At 34.3% G+C, this 16,295-nt stretch overlaps 1 protein-coding gene across 5 annotated transcripts in view; it reads right to left on the bottom strand.

Moving 5' to 3' along the window:
• Positions 1 to 3,090: 3,090 nt before the first annotated feature.
• The window catches only part of LOC106876470 (ras guanyl-releasing protein 3-like), a 188,189-nt gene continuing 174,984 nt past the window's right edge, over positions 3,091 to 16,295 (bottom strand). For 3 of the 5 annotated variants that reach the window (XM_089352155.1, XM_089352156.1, XM_089352157.1), the window contains exons 18-19: positions 15,943 to 16,133; positions 3,091 to 3,889 (exon numbers count right to left, since the gene is read on the bottom strand). In XM_089352155.1, coding sequence (XP_089208281.1) covers positions 3,719 to 3,889; positions 15,943 to 16,133 — 362 coding nt within the window. In that variant the 3' untranslated portion in view covers positions 3,091 to 3,718. Of the gene's footprint in view, positions 3,890 to 8,498; positions 8,527 to 11,451; positions 11,478 to 15,942; positions 16,134 to 16,295 lie in introns of those variants that run through there. The other 2 variants (XM_089352158.1, XM_089352159.1) reach the window with 2 other exon arrangements.

Raw genomic sequence — 16,295 nt, 5'->3', positions numbered from 1 at the left:
TAAATTTCCAAAATTAAGAAATAAAATATATAATAGATAAAAAATGATTTTGACATTTTTCTTAGTATACAGGAAATTAGAGTCTTAATTGAATTTCAAACAACAAAAACATTTTATAAAATAAATTTTTCTTTTAGTCTACTTTGTATGATAGTGGGAGGGTTTTTTTGTTTTGTTTTGTTGATTTTTCGTGTATTTTTTTCTTTGTTGAAAGATGAAAGTTTTGAAGAGTTTTTTGTATTTTGTTGAGGAGTTGGGTGGGGGGGGGAGCATATTTTGTTGTCAACTAAATTTGAGATTAACTCTTTGGCATTTATTTTGGACAAAGTATTCTACTGGCTTTATGTTGAAACCAGCCAGATCTGGCCTCTCACACCTGTCCTACAATGTCAATCTAAAAATAAATAACCACATCATGGAAATTTCAAAGCTATGACATAATGCATGAATAAATGTGTGTGTGTGTGTGTGCATATATACTTGTGTTCATGTATGTGTGTGTATGTGTGTGCATATATGCATGTGTTTGTGTGTGTGTGTGCATATATGCATATGTTCATGTGTGTGTGTGTGTTTGTGTGTGTGTGTGTGCATATGTTCATGTGTGTGTGTGTGTGTGTGTACATACATGCATGTGTGCATGTGTGTGTGTGTGTATATGTTTGTTCCACACTCACTGCTTGACAACCGGTATTGGTTTGTTTACATCTCCATAACTTAGCAGTCCAGCAAAAGAGACCAATAGAATAAATACCAGGCTTTAAAATATTTTTTAAAAAACACTTGATTAGAACTATTTCGCTAAAACTCATCAACGTGGTGCTCCAGTATAGTCACAGTCTAATAATTATTGAAACAAGAAAAAAAAAAAAAAACAAGCTAAACAATATTAACACTTTGTTTCTTTTTTTTTTCTTCTTTTTCTCTTTAGTATCATTTTAAGGTGTTTTCTTGTGTAAAATCTAATTCGAAAGAAATAATTCAAAATTTAAATATTTAACCATTTTCAATATTTTCCAGTCAGCAGGAATCAATTTCATTAGATCTTTCAGCTACAAATTGTTCCTTCACATTGAATTCCCTGTGTCCAAGAGTGGAGGTTGAGGAGTTTTCACAGCTGTTTCTACATATGTGTATTTATGTCCGTGCATATACAACTGTGTATGTGTGTCTACATGTTTACATGGATACTACTGATGTTAATTGGTCTAAATTCATGCATACATACATACATACATGCATCACACGTCATATACATACATACATACACATATACATGCATACATATATACATCATCATCATCATCGTTTAACGTCCGCCTTCCATGCTAGCATGAGTTGGACGATTTGACTGAGGACTGGCGAACCAGATGGCTACACCAGGCTCCAATCTGATCTGGCAGAGTTTCTACAGCTGAATACCCTTCCTAATGCCAACCACTCCGAGAGTGTAGTGGGTGCTTTTACACGCCACCGGCACAGGGCCAGTCAGGCGGTACTGGCAACGGTCACGCTCAAGTGGTGTTTTTTACATGCCACCTGCACAGGAGCCAGTCCAGTGGCACTGGCAACGACCTCACTCGAATGCTTTTTCATGTGCCACCAGCACAAGTGCCAGTAAGGCGATGCTGGTAAGTAAGGCAATGCTGGTATAATATGGTGAAGAAATATTTTCACATCTACAGTAATTAGAATGGAAGATTTAATTTAAATGATGCAGACACACACATGCACACACACATATATATATATAAAGAGAGAGAGAGAGATGAACAGACAGAGAGGTTGATAGATATATACAGACAGATAGAGAGTGAAGGAGACAGACAGACAAATATATACCAGGTTGAGTAAAAAGTAAGCAACGTTTTCAACCATGAAGAATTTGTACCAGATTTTTGCAGAATTTTGAATTTTTTTAAAGCATTTTTTGCAATTGTCTGATAATACAGACATAGAGTTGCCCAAATGCATCAATAAATTAACATTGATTTTTTTTTTTTTTTTACCGTTGTTACAATAATTTGAGATGGAACTGTCAAAGTGTGATATTCAAGCGATTTTGCTATTCAACTTCAAAAAAGGATGCAAAGCAACTGAAACTGCTCATGGTATCAATGAAATGTTTGGTGAGGAAATGACCAGTGATTTGGTGAGGAAATGACCAGTGATTTGGTGAGGAAATGACCAGTGATTTGGTGAGGAAATGACCATCTGTCATCAATGACAGTTAATTAAAGACCCTCATTGAGAAAGATCCATGTAAAACCACTCAAGAACTGGCAAAAGAACTTCAAGTTAGCCAGAAAACTGCCTGCAACCATTTGCATGTGATTGGAAAGTCAAAAATCTGCTACTCCTCTGTCCCAGACTAGTCAACAGAAGAGGGCCAATCATTCTTCATGACAATGCTCGACCACACGTTCCACTAATGATGCTCCAGAAGTTGAAGGAACTTGGTTACAAAGTTCTTTCCCATCCAGCTTATTTACCAAACCTCTTTCCTACCAACTACCACTTTTTCAAGCACCTTGATGGTTTCCTGCGAGAGAAGGAGTTCAAAAATCAAACCGATGCTGAAAGTGTGTTCAAAGAGATCGTCAGCTCCAGAACTCCAGATTTTTACATTACCGGAATAAACAAACTTGTAAACTCGTTGACAAAAATGTGTTGATTGTAATGGTATTTAATTTGATGAATAAAATTTCTACATTGTTGAAATATATTGTAATGAATTTCATGTTTCAAAACGTTGCTTATTTTTTACTCAGCCAGATACATTTATATATGAAGATATAAACATAGCTCTATATACACACACACAATTTGATGGTGCAATGAAACAATAAAACCAGAAATACTTTCATTTGAAAAATAATTTTTGGATTCTTTAATTATTCTTTAAAATGAGATTTATTTCCATTTAGTATTTTTTAAAATTTTATTTCTATGTTTTGTTTTATGAAAGGCCAAAAATGTTTTAAATAAAAAGTGAAACATAGCATTTGGATGTTGTTTTCTCAATAATTTTATATATGTATGTGTGTGTGTGCATAAATGTATGTAAGCATATTAAAATGTGTACACGTATACATAAATATATAATTGTTTTTATTTTTTTAAAGACACAGATTTATTTGCAGAAAACAACAATAAACAACAAAAATTACAAATATGTCAACAAGTTGGTCTTTTAATATAGATATATACATATATCATATATATATATATATATCCACACACACACTTACACGCCATATATATATATATATATATATACAAATCATATACATACACACATACATATATATATACTATACATATATTTACAAACACACACATGCACACAAGAAATATTTTTGTCTTGTAGTTGATGAAGCAAATTTCTGGCATCATTAATGACAGAAACGGCAGAACCAAAACGAAAAAACATTGAACAGATATAACATTTACCCTTGTGTTCAGCCAATTAATCCGTTAATCCATTAATCCTTTAATCCATCTTGAAATCTGTTCATCACAATTCCAGCTCTTTGATGAAGTTCCCTTTCTGGGTCAGATTCATTCCAAAAAGTAAAATTTGTCCATATATTTATATATTTATATATTTATATATATATACACCACAATGACCAATCATCTTTAAGTGAATGAAGGAAATGAAGGAGAGGAGGAGGAAGAAGAAGTTATGAAAGAGCATGCATAGGGGGGGTGCTCCTTATACTTCAGATTCCTTATACAGATTTAAAATGTCCATTTGGTTTAGGATGAAGGAAATGGTGTGCTGTCGAATCAGTCCAATTTGACATTTCAATGTCACATTCTGCTCAAGTGACATGTCCAAACAAGATTTCAGAAATGCATTTTCCGCAATCATCTTTTCTCGAGCCTGAAACAAATGCCAAGAGAGAGAATGGTTAGAATAAGAAATAAGAAATTTTACAAAAGAAAAAAAAAAAGGGGAAAATAATTCTTGTAATATGGTTTCATCGACCCCGGTGCTCAACTGGTACTTATTCTATTGACCTTCAAAAAATGAAAGGCTAAGGTGGTCTTCGTGGAATTTGAACTCAGAACATGAAGATGGAGGAAATGCCACTAAGAATTTTATGCAGCATGGTAACAGTTCTGCCACTTCACTGCTGTATGTATTCTTGTAATATCTCCTCGTCATTGTTGGTGCTTTTTAACATCCACAATTTCATGTTTCATTAATTAAATATATTCTGTTAGAATATTATACACTGAATTTATAATGAGTGCTCTTTATATAAAATATCAAAAATATTAATACTATAAAGTATTTAGACATTAATACGTGCAATTATATATTCTGTATTTTGAAATAATAGCATGAAATTCAATATCAAACAAAATTCCTCGCGAACATATATGTCTAAAATAGTATTGTATTAAAAATATATATAAATATATGAAACATGACAGCTTAAAAATGTGTTAATTAATGCATCTTATGATCGTTTCACGAAAATATTGTCATTATAGTAGAATCCATTGCTGATATACATTGATAGACAATACTTCCACTCATCAGAGATGGAGAAGATAAAAATTTTTATAATATATCAAATGTTGTTTTAAAATTAAAAAAATATATGAGAAAGTATTTTTGAAAAATAGATTAAAATTTACTGGTTTAGATTTATGCAGGACGACTTTGGTAATAAAATTTAAAGTTTGTATTTATATCCTTGGTAAGTTCACCTCATTAATCCATGACTGGTATTGATTTCTGTAGATAGACTTTGGTAGGAAAATTTCGAGTTTGTATATATACAAACGAGTTTGTATATACACAAGGTTTTGGTCAACCCGAGACTATGGAGGACTCTCTTAATATGGAGTAACTAAGCAAAATGCTTAATAGTATTTCGTATTGGTTTTTACATTCTGATTTCATGTTCTGTCAAGGTTGACTTTGCCTTTTATCCTTTCAGGGTCGATGAAATAAGTACCAGTCGAGTACAGGGGTTGATGTAATTGACTTGCCCCTCCTCCTAAATTATTGGCCTGGTGCCAAAACTTGCAACCAATATGAGTAACATTTGTGTTTTCATGCTATTGGAAGAAACAAGGCTGACATATCCTCATTGGAAACTGTTCTTTAGGTTTCTGCTCATAGTGTCAGAATGGTATTGGTATGTGGTACATAGATTATGGGTGGACACTGCATGGTTGAGGAATGACAGAGGAATAACAGTTAGTGCCCCTGTGTGAAAGGAGGTGTTGTTGAATGTAGTTACATTTCAAACACAAGCATCATACAATCTGCCCTTCACTCACAGTGAAGAAGCCTTTGTTGCCAGTCTGTTCTTACCCTAGGAAGCTACCAACTTCTTCCTTTGATGAACCATCTGGATATTTAAGCCGATCTATTTCTGATGTGCTCTTAATGCTTATTAACCCAATATATTTCCCACATACAAAACCTGATTCCTCTGTTAACCTATCTGTATCTACCATTTCTGCATAATAAGCAAGGACATTTCCCTGATAGTAATGCCCAGGTATCTGAGACTAAGGCTACAATTGGATTCTAAAGTAAATGTGGAATTGTACGACAACTGTATAAATTTATTTTGTCTGAAGTACAATTTTAAGTCGGCATGATTTTAAACTTGTCAAAGTTAAGCTGGAGTAAACCTGGAAAAATTTAGGGAAACTTCCATTCAAAAATTTCAATTATGTTGTTCCCTCCTTTAACTATATTTATTTATAGATTTTTAACTGTCACAAATGTAGTTTCGCAATTTTTGTATAACAAAGGGTTTGACTCTATTGTATTTCATTCATTTATTCTGTTTTATCTCCATATTCTTGCACTGTGGGCTATATTCTAAGAGACACACAAAACCCCAATCCAACACGTAAACGGATTTAATAAAATACCTCAATGAAGAGCTACAAGACGATGCAGTTGGAAACAAGGTCTAAAGTTGATGTAATTCGTCCATCACGTGCATTTCAGCAAAATAACACAATAAGCTTCTTTTTAATACATTTACCCGTTCAATTAATTAAAACAACGACAGAACTAACATTTTAAAATGAAATTAAAAAAAAATATAAAAAATACGTAAATGAAATTAAATTCGTTCAAGGGAGATAACTAGCAAGTAATTATTAAAGTTATTCCCCTTGTCAATATAAGATTTTTTTTTTTTAATTCGGAAGACTGCAAAGTATTTTAATCGGTATTTTATTTTATAATTTGATTATTCGCGTGTTTATTCATTTATTTCATTACTTACGTGTTTATACATTTATTTGTTATATTACATATTTAATACATTTTCAGTGAGGTACTAAGAAATTCAACGTCCTTTTTGCTTACGAAATGAATTAATTTCGAATACAGACCGTAATTCTATCTCCACACTAATTGTAACATTTCTGTTGTGAGGTGTTAACGAGTTTATTTCGTTATAATATTTACAACTATAATTATATTCTCGGGTTAATTTATTTTGCAACAATATTTCTGGGAGGAAACGTTGTGAGAATGGAGGAAAACGAGTAAAAGTTGTGCCGTTGCTTAAGCTCTTTTACTTGTTTCAGTCATTTGACTGCGGCCATGCTGGAGCACCGCCTTTAGTCGAGCAAATCGACCCCAGGACTTATTCTTTGTAAGCCTAGTGCTTATTCTATCAGTATCTTTTGCCGAACCGCTAAGTTACGGGGACATAAACACACCAACATCGGTTGTCAAGCGATGTTAGGGGGGACAAACACAGACGCACAAACATATATATATATATACACACACATATATATGACTGGTTTCTTTCAGTTTCCGTCTACCAAATCCACTCACAAGGCTTTGGTCGGCCCGAGGCTATAGTAGAAGACACTTGCCCAAGGTGCCACGCAGTAGGACTGAACCCAGAACCATGTGGTTGGTAAGCAAGCTACTTACCACACAGCCACTCCTGTGGATAAATAAATATTCATTCCCCACAGCCATAGCAACAACAGCAACAATAGCAATACGATTTATTTTAGCGGTATTTCATCTCTCTTTACATTCTGAGTTCAAATTCCGCCGAGGTCGACTTTGCTTTTCATCCTTTTGGGATCGATAAATTAAGTACCAGTTACACACTGGGGTCGATCTAATCGACTGGCCCCCTCCCCCCAAATTTCAGGCCTTGTGCCTAGAGTAGAAAAGAATAATGATTATGAGCTTATTGCATATAGAGCTCAGATGCATTGTAATTCATTAGAAAATGATGAAAGAGAAAACAGAAGACAGAAATTAGTAATAAAGTCAGTCAAGTAAAGAAAGACAGCAATGAAAGACTGAAGAAGATGCAGAGTCCACAGGATGAAAGAGAAGAAGGACAGGAAAATGACATCAAAAGAGTCATAAAGAAGAAAAGATGCATAGACACATCAGGAGTAGTATTGGCATTCTCAGATTCTGGATTCCTCCATGTGCCCATGAGGGATTAACTACAAGACAGAAATTCCATGCAGAAAGCATTCAACAATATGAAGCACTCACATGTTTTCACCTGTAATATGTACATACTTAGGACAGTACAAAATATATTACAATTATACAGTACAGTAATCCCTCGACTATCGCAAGTGTTATCTTCCAAAAACCCCTGCGATAGGTGAAAATCCGTGAAGTAGAAACAGTTCTGTACTGTATTTTTTTTAAAATTATTTTTATAATTTGTATATATTTATTTCATTATAAATGCAAAACAACAGCACAGATAATTCAACGTACGATTAAATAATAAACTACAATGGGTGAACTGTGATAGGTGAACCACGATATGGTGAGGGATTTACTGTACTCACATGCTTACAGTGGTCACTTGTACACACTCATGACACCTGTTTATAACAAAGTTAACTAATTTATTTGACAGTGAATCAAAAATAATGATGATACATATATATCGAGTTATTCGCGATCAGAGGCGTCCATAAACCGAGATACTGTATTAAATGAATATGAGAAAGACAGGAGATAAAGTATGATTTATTCATGATCAAAGTTGTTCAAAAACCAAGGTACTACTGTATATATATATATATATATATATATATATATATATATATATATATATATAGTAATGGTAAGACAACAAAAGAATACTTGAGACCTCGATGTTGCCAGTACCGCTTGACTGGCCCTCATGCCGGTGTCACGTAAAAGCACCCACTACACTCTCGGAGTGGTTGGCATTAGGAAGGGCATCCAGCTGTAGAAATTCTGCCAGATCAGATTGGAGCCTAGTGCAGCCATGTGGCTTGCCAGTCCTCAGTCAAACCGTCCAACCCATGCCAGCATGGAATGTGGATGTTAAACAATGATGATGATATATAGATGTATAACAAATCAAAATATTTTCATACGGTCTTATAATGATGAGGAATCTCTTTGATAATTTACCTTATTTGCCTCCAGTCTACCTCAGCTCACATCATGTGACTAGTTTGTATGTATGAAAGGGGAAACAACTCACAGCAATAACTTACAAAGAAAATCTGTATTAAAGTAGAGCAGTGTAGAGTACATGAAATATTAACTTGTTTCACTCAAGCTAAGATGATATGGAAATGATTAGATGGAGCAGATATTATGAAACAGCAGCTAATATGAGATAAATGTGTTAATATGAGCTAATATGAGATAAATGAGTTAATAAATGTCTTGTTCAACTAAAGGAAAAATCTAAGCTTTCATAGAAAAACACCGCAGAATATTTTATAGAGTAGCTTGGGATGAAGTTAATAGTGTCGTGAAAGCAATGTGATAACATGTAATATTATCAATGTGATATTAGAGTATTTGAGATAGAATGATCAGCAGAGAATTTTTCAGTTTGTTATTTGTTAATATTAGTGAAGTGCTTTAGAAGTGAATGTAATGTAAGTAGCTGAAGCAAAATTGCTTGAAGCAAATATTTGTTGTTTCTTTTTAAATAAAATAATGAATATCATCTCAATGAAATTCAGTTCCTATTTCTTGCAAACTAACATGCTACTATCACTCAAAAAAAAGAAAACGGAATTTTCATGAATTTCAAAGGTGCAGATAAATGCTATGCCAAAGTTCAAGCAAAAAGCAGTTCAATATTCTGAAAAATTACAAAGAAAATGCTGCTAACATACTGAAGTATGAAGACAAGTATTTTGGATTCATGAAGCAAAAAGTTTACATTTCTCTTATTATGTAATATAGGGTAGTATTCCCACACAGTTACTTCAATATAGTTATTATCTCCAGTCATACATCTTCTGAAGTGTTTCAAACTATCAAATAGTGAATTTGTATTATCTGAGTAGTTGAGGCACCAAGTCAGTCCAGTATTATCTGCACAGCTCGAAGTAAGGCGAACAAAAGCAAATAAGTAACAAGGATGTCCAGGTATTTGGATGTCCAAGAAGTAATGGTTAACTTTCTAACTCGCTAATTTGCTTGTTATATATACATTGTTATGTGACTGCATAGAAAGGAGTATATACATCAAGGATAAACATACGGAATATATTTACTGTTAGTGCACAAGAAATCAATGGAGTACATCACTGTTCAATACAGTGGGTTTTAAAAGAAAACATCTAACATTAGTCTCCTATTTACTGAAATATATCCCCAACACAGCACACTGGGTATTGAGAAAACAATTCATACATTACAAAAGCTTGACTAAATACTGTGCGCAGAAGTTATTAGCCATCTTAATTAGATATTAATATAAGTTAGCAGCTGTTAAAATATTACATGGTTATAAAGAGTTTAAGACAACAGTTTAGGCACACTCAACAAAGATTAGGTCAACTACGCAGGAACAAGTTCAGGGTCACTCCATTTAGTAAGCTTCTTGCAGGGATCTCATCTGCATTTTCTCTTACAATTGGGTCAAGCCAAAGGTGTGATAGAAGACATTGGTCCACAATGCCACAGTCTGTTTTCACATGATTCTACATGATTGCGAAGTGAACTTCTTAATCATATGGCTATTATATCGTCTCTGCTCAGTAATCATGAAAGGGACAGAATGAGAGAGGGATTAACAGTATATGTTTATCGACAACCACATATCTTGTCCACTCAGCAAATATGAAAATGACAAAACATTGTACATACATATATACATGTGAGGTCCAACAGACCAAAATCACATATAAGAATTCCAGCACCCAAGGCATCCATGCTAAGTTGGATATAAATAAAGACTACCTTTTGGTATTAATATGGCTTCCATCCCTAATAATTAATTTTTTTATAAGCCTGTTGGATATTTGTGATATCAGCATCTGAAAAATAGCTGAAATTCTATATATCATAGCAATGAAATCTGACTGGCATGCGATGGTCAGTGCTTCCCACTGAGGAGGTCCAATGGACCAAAATCATGTAATATGGGAATTACGGCACCCACGATGGACAAATTTCATCTGCTATGATTTATGTGTGTGCTTTTATGCACCAAGCTTCTATATGAGAAGATCTCACAAGGCTAATAATACAGTATTTGGTGTTCTAACATAGCATCCATGTAAAGTTGGATATAAAGATTACTTTTTGGCATTAATACTGCTTCCATCGTTAATAATGTTTGCATGTGTGTGTGTGCATGTGTGTGTGTGTGTGTGTGTGTGCATGTGTGTGTGTGTGTGTGTGTGTTTGCGTGTATGCACACATGCATGTACACAATAAAAATAGACATCTGCTCAGCTGAAACAAGCAGAAAAGAAGAATGAGTGTCATGACAAAAGCTATATATTGTTGAGTGAGAGCAAGAGTAATATATATATATATATATATATATATATATATATATATATATATATACATATATATATATATATGTATATATATATATATACACACATATATATACATATATATATGCATATATATATGTGTGTGTGTATATATATATGTGTGTGTGTGTATATGATTGAGTCTTCTGTCATTAGACGACGTATGAGGGGTTGACGATTTCTTATTGAACAACCACACGGATGATCTGTTTAGAGTGATCAAATGCTTGTGTAGACATAAGCTCACTCCCTCCATAAAATTGATAATACCTGTACAGGTGCAAACTGGGTGCCACAGCCACATATCAGATGTCGAAATGATCACAGAGCAACGTAAAATGAAGTGCTTTGCTCAAGAACACAACACAATGCCCGGTCTGGGAATCGAACCCATGATCTTGCAATCGTGAGCGCAACACCCTAACCACTAAGCCATGCACCTGTATATGTATATTGATATATAAATGCATTCACACAGATGAAGAAGGTAAGAGATAGAGGATGAGACAAAAATGCAAGATGGAACACTACAGTACAGACTGACCATGCATATCTAAGCAATGCTGATTAGCGGCTGCTGGGTTTCGGTGAATACGAAGCCTGACAACAAGCAATTAACAAAGATCAAAGGTCACTTACTGGATTTCTTCCGTAATACACTGCTCCTTCATAAAGAGACAAAAGGAAATGAGGCATGAGATGAGATGTACAATGCACTTAATGGTTGAGTAAAAGATCTCACAGATGGGAAAGTTTTTAACATCTTTGCAATAAACTGTGGAAGACTGAGAGACAATGAAGGTCACTATTTGAAACGTAGCATTTGGCATTTAGGCCCTAAGTATTTAAACTGGCCATATATGATCTTTACCTGTTTTACATTCATACCAGCCAGATCCAGCCTTTCGCACCTACCCTACAATGTCATTCTAAAATGAAATAATCACTTGAAGTTATGAGATAATGCATGATTAATTCAAGACAATGTGAATAAATAAGGATTACATTTGACAGAATAATCTGCATGCTGAAGGGTTAAGCACTTGATAAAGCATTTGAGAAATGAGAAGATATATACAATGCACTTAATGGTTGATTAAAAGAGCTCATAATTGGAAAAGTTTTTACACCTTTGCAACAAGGTGTGGAAGACTGAGAAAAAACGAAGGGAGACTACTGAACATCTGAATCTCCTATTTTAGGGAAAACACTACAAGTTTGTATTTTGTACACTTTTTTCTTTTTTCAACAACACACAACAGATATGAAAGAATATGAGAATTTTGATAATTTAGGTAATGCTAGATTAAATTTATCATTTAGGGAAATGGTTTTACTGATATAAAAAGTGGCGGAATGAAGAAAGAAAAAATAAAGGGCGGATTCTATTTTGTAGTATTAAAAAATGTTATCTCACCATGAACAGAAATTAGTTTTTTGTAGTTGAAATAGTCAAAAATAAAAGACTCTAAAAACCACATTTTGGTAAAAATATATTAAAATTAGAAATTCAAATTATGATGAAAGTAAACAAAGTTTGCTTTTTAGAAGTATTGTGATGAATTGAAAGATACAGAAATAATTAATTCTCAAATGCAAAATAATGCTAACAGAATAGCAGGAACAGATAAAATATCTATATTTTTTTCAGAAAAATTTGCCAGCAGCAAAAATATGGATATGTTATCCTGTTCCTGCTATTCTGTTAGCATTATTCTGTGATTGAAAATTAATTATTTCTGCATTAAAATTAGAATTTTTAAGAATTTTCTAGAGTGTGTAGATTTTAATAATTGCTTTCTTTAAGTAAAAGCAACATAATTTCAACTAATTAATATATAGTATAAAAAAAACATGGCTTTGAACAAAGTGGTTATTCTTTCCATGTTCCCTAGCCTCATCCAAAGTCATCTCCCAAGCAAGACCTCAAGCAATGCTACAACCATACCATTATTGATAAAACAATAGAATTAAATATGTATGTTATTTTTTTTTTCATTAATACCTAATAGGTTACAGCTTTATAAATCTGTTTCAACTCATAAGGTCTTCTCTGAACTAGTTTTCAGAAGATTGTATATGTATGCATGTAGATGCATGCATACATACTTCTATATATATAATGTGTATATACTTCTATATATATAATACTTTTCATCTCCTTGAGATTAACAACATAAATACCAGTTGAGCACTGGGATCAACTTCACTAATTATACCCCTTCTCCCACAATTTCAAGCCTTGAGCTTATAGCAGAAAGAAAAAAACTGTTTTCATAAAGTGATTTTAATCATGGAACAAGCTTTTATGCTGATGATGCAAATGTGGTTTTTAGACATATTTTCACATGGTGATGGTGGTGGAAGATGGTATTTATGGTGCATGTTATGATGTTGGCTGTCATTTCAAAAAATCTGTTAACTTTTTTTCTTTTAAATAAGTTTAACCCTTTCATTACTGTATTTATTTTGAGATGCTCTGTGTTTCTTTCAGTTACTTTAAATATATCAAAGAAATTTGTACTACAGAGCCAGAAGCAGTTTCAGCCGGATTGGTATCAAAAGGGTTAAGAATTGTTTCTCTATTATATATTTTAACCCTTTTGTTACCATATTTCTGTTGAGATGCTCTGCTTTTCTTTCAATCAATTTTAAATATAACAAATAATTTAGTAAAATAACTTCGTTATCATTCAGCTAGTGTTAGGAACATCAATTGGGACTAAGTTTTGGTGGAAGATTTTAATTCAAAACTTATGAAAACAAGACATTTGTACAACAGAACTAAAGGTTGTTTCAGCAGGGTTGGTAATGAAAGGGTTAAAATGTCAATTGTAGATTTAAAGAATAGAGTAACTGGCACAGGAAATAATTTGTCTGTTGACTGTTTTCCTGCTCTGTGATGACGCAGCAGTCATCCATATTCTTGCTAAAAAGGAAGTAAACAACATCACCATTTCATGCACAAACAATAGACGTTAAACGATGATGATACACAAAACGGGATTCTTTCAGCTTTTGCCTACCAAATCCACTCACAAGGATTTGCTCAGCCCAAGGCTACGGTAGAAGAAACTTGCCCAAAGTGCCACGCAGTGGGACTGAACCCAGAACCATATGGTTGAGAAGCAAGCTTCTTACCACACAGCCACCCATGCAATTTTTTTTTCTTTACCCAAGTGTCCGTGTAATATTGAAAGAGAAATGAGAAAATTCAAGGGAAATAACTCTTCTTGGTCTAAATTCACTTAAATTCTTGGTGTGTTCTTACAAAAACTAGTTAGAACCGAATATTTAAAACTGAAGTACTTAATATTTGGGATGGATATATTCATTAATTAAAATAATGACTATTACAAGACAAGTCCTATTTCCTTCACTTTAGAATATGTGAGAGAATGCGTACGTGCGTGTGGGGGTGTTTGTGTGTGTGTGTTATGTGGTGTTGTGTGTGTATGTTGTGTGTGTGTGTATGGTGTTGTATGTGTGTTGTGTGTATCGTGTTGTATGTGTTGTGTGTATGTTGTGTGTGTAGTGTTGTGTGTTGTGTCGTGGTTTGTATGTGTGTGTGTGTGTGTGTGTGTGTGTGTGTGGTGTTGTATGTGTGTTGTGTGTATGTGTTGTGTGTACGTGTTGTGTGTAGTGTTGTGTTGTGTGGTGTTCTGTGTGGTGTTTTGTGTGTGTGTGTTGTGTGTCGTGTTGTGTGTGTGCGCGCGCGTGTGTGTGTGTGTGTGCGTGTGTGTGGGTGACTATTTTTACATTAGATTTTCCATGCCTGTATGAGTTGAAACTCTTTTCTTCGCATCAAACAACACATTAATCTCTAACATGGCAGAAGACCAAAGAATTATAAGGGAAACGCACAGACGATTGAAGTACCCCCACCCCCAGTTCTTAACTGTGTACTTTGGTAAGACCAGCAGAAAGGAATGAAAAGCAAAGCTGATCCTTACAATATTTGACAACAGAATATAGATGGAGAAATGTAACTAAAATACCACAAGACATATTTGCTCTGACAGCCAACTTTTGGCAGCAAATGAGGGAGCCTTTACACAATTGTTGTACCCACTAGAAATAGCTACCAGATCTGACCTCATATTAACCCTTTTGTTACAATATTTCTAATGAAATAAGATGGCGAGTTGGCAGAAACGTTAGCACGCCAGATGGAATACTTAGTGGTATTTTGTCTGTCTTTACGTTCTGAGTTCAAATTCCGCCGAGGTCTACTTTGCCTTTCATCCTTTCAGGGGTTGATAAATTAAGTATCAGTTATGTACTGGGACGATTTAAACGACTGGCTGCTCCCTCCCCCAAAATTTCAGGCCTTGTGCCTAGAGTAGAAAAGAATATTTCTAATGAAATACACTGACTTTATTTCTCTTAATTTTCTCTTGCCCCTAGAAGGGTTTGCACTGGCTCCCTATCACTGCTATCCTATCTTCTTTCCAGCTTCTCCCACCCACATTTTCATAATGCAGGGAAGCCAAGTATCTTCTTTGTAGCAGGTCACCTGCGCTTGGCCCTTGCATAAAGCCACCTCTGCCCTTCTTCACTCAAATACTGCCCTTCCCCTTTTCAGTCAAGGGGACTCATCCCTTTCCTTTTTCACCTGTTCCTTTCTTATCTTGCAGGTTACTTGGCAACCTCACTAGTGCTCGTGACATGAATAAAGCACCCAGGGTGCACTGTAAGGTGGCTGATGTTAGGAAGGGTAACCCAGGTATTTAAATATTGCCATGGAGTACAATGCAACTCTGCAGCTCACTAGAGCTCTATCTATCTCTCTATCTATCTCTTCCCCCCTCTAGTTCACTGATTCTCTTCTGCTATTCTCCACCTCTCTCTCTCTCTGTCACATTACAATTCAGACAAAAAATAACAGAGAGAGAGAGAAACAGACAAATAGAGATGTAGAGTCAGATAATAATCTACTGCCTACGAAGGGTAGATTTGTCTGAGTGAGATAAAGTAACCTGATGACTAAGCATAAATCTTGAAGATCAAATAAGGTCAAATAACGTCATTTAAAAAAAAAAAAGAAATGATAAACCATACATTGGTAGTTACCAGTGGAGGGTAGCAACCATTGTAACAGAAAACATATGTGATTCACAGGAAACTTACTTCTTCAGCTTTCAAGAGTCTGTCATAAAGGAGAGATTGTTCCTCATAGAATTCTTCCCCATTTACCGGTGCCTCACTCAGTGGCTTTGTGTTTGGCGTTAACAAAAGTTCGTTATCAGTCTGTGTGCTACGATGAGATTTTGAATCATGGAACATTCTGTGTTTGTTGTTATAACAACCATATTCAGAATCTGAGAAAAAGAAAAAAACAAAGGAAGAACGGTGATACGTGAGCCATATAATTCATTAAAAATAAACTCTAATTATTTTCTATGTATAAGAAATAATTCATTTCGTAAATTGTTTCATTTAATTTAAACTATTTACCTCAGGTTGTCATACTGATGATTTCT

Source organism: Octopus bimaculoides, chromosome 5, assembly GCF_046866305.1.
Source record: "Octopus bimaculoides isolate indiv1 chromosome 5, ASM4686630v1, whole genome shotgun sequence".
In the NCBI taxonomy this organism is placed as follows: domain Eukaryota; kingdom Metazoa; phylum Mollusca; class Cephalopoda; order Octopoda; family Octopodidae; genus Octopus; species Octopus bimaculoides.
The sequence above is the reverse complement of the archived record's forward strand: the minus strand, read 5'-3'. Positions and strand labels throughout refer to the sequence as shown.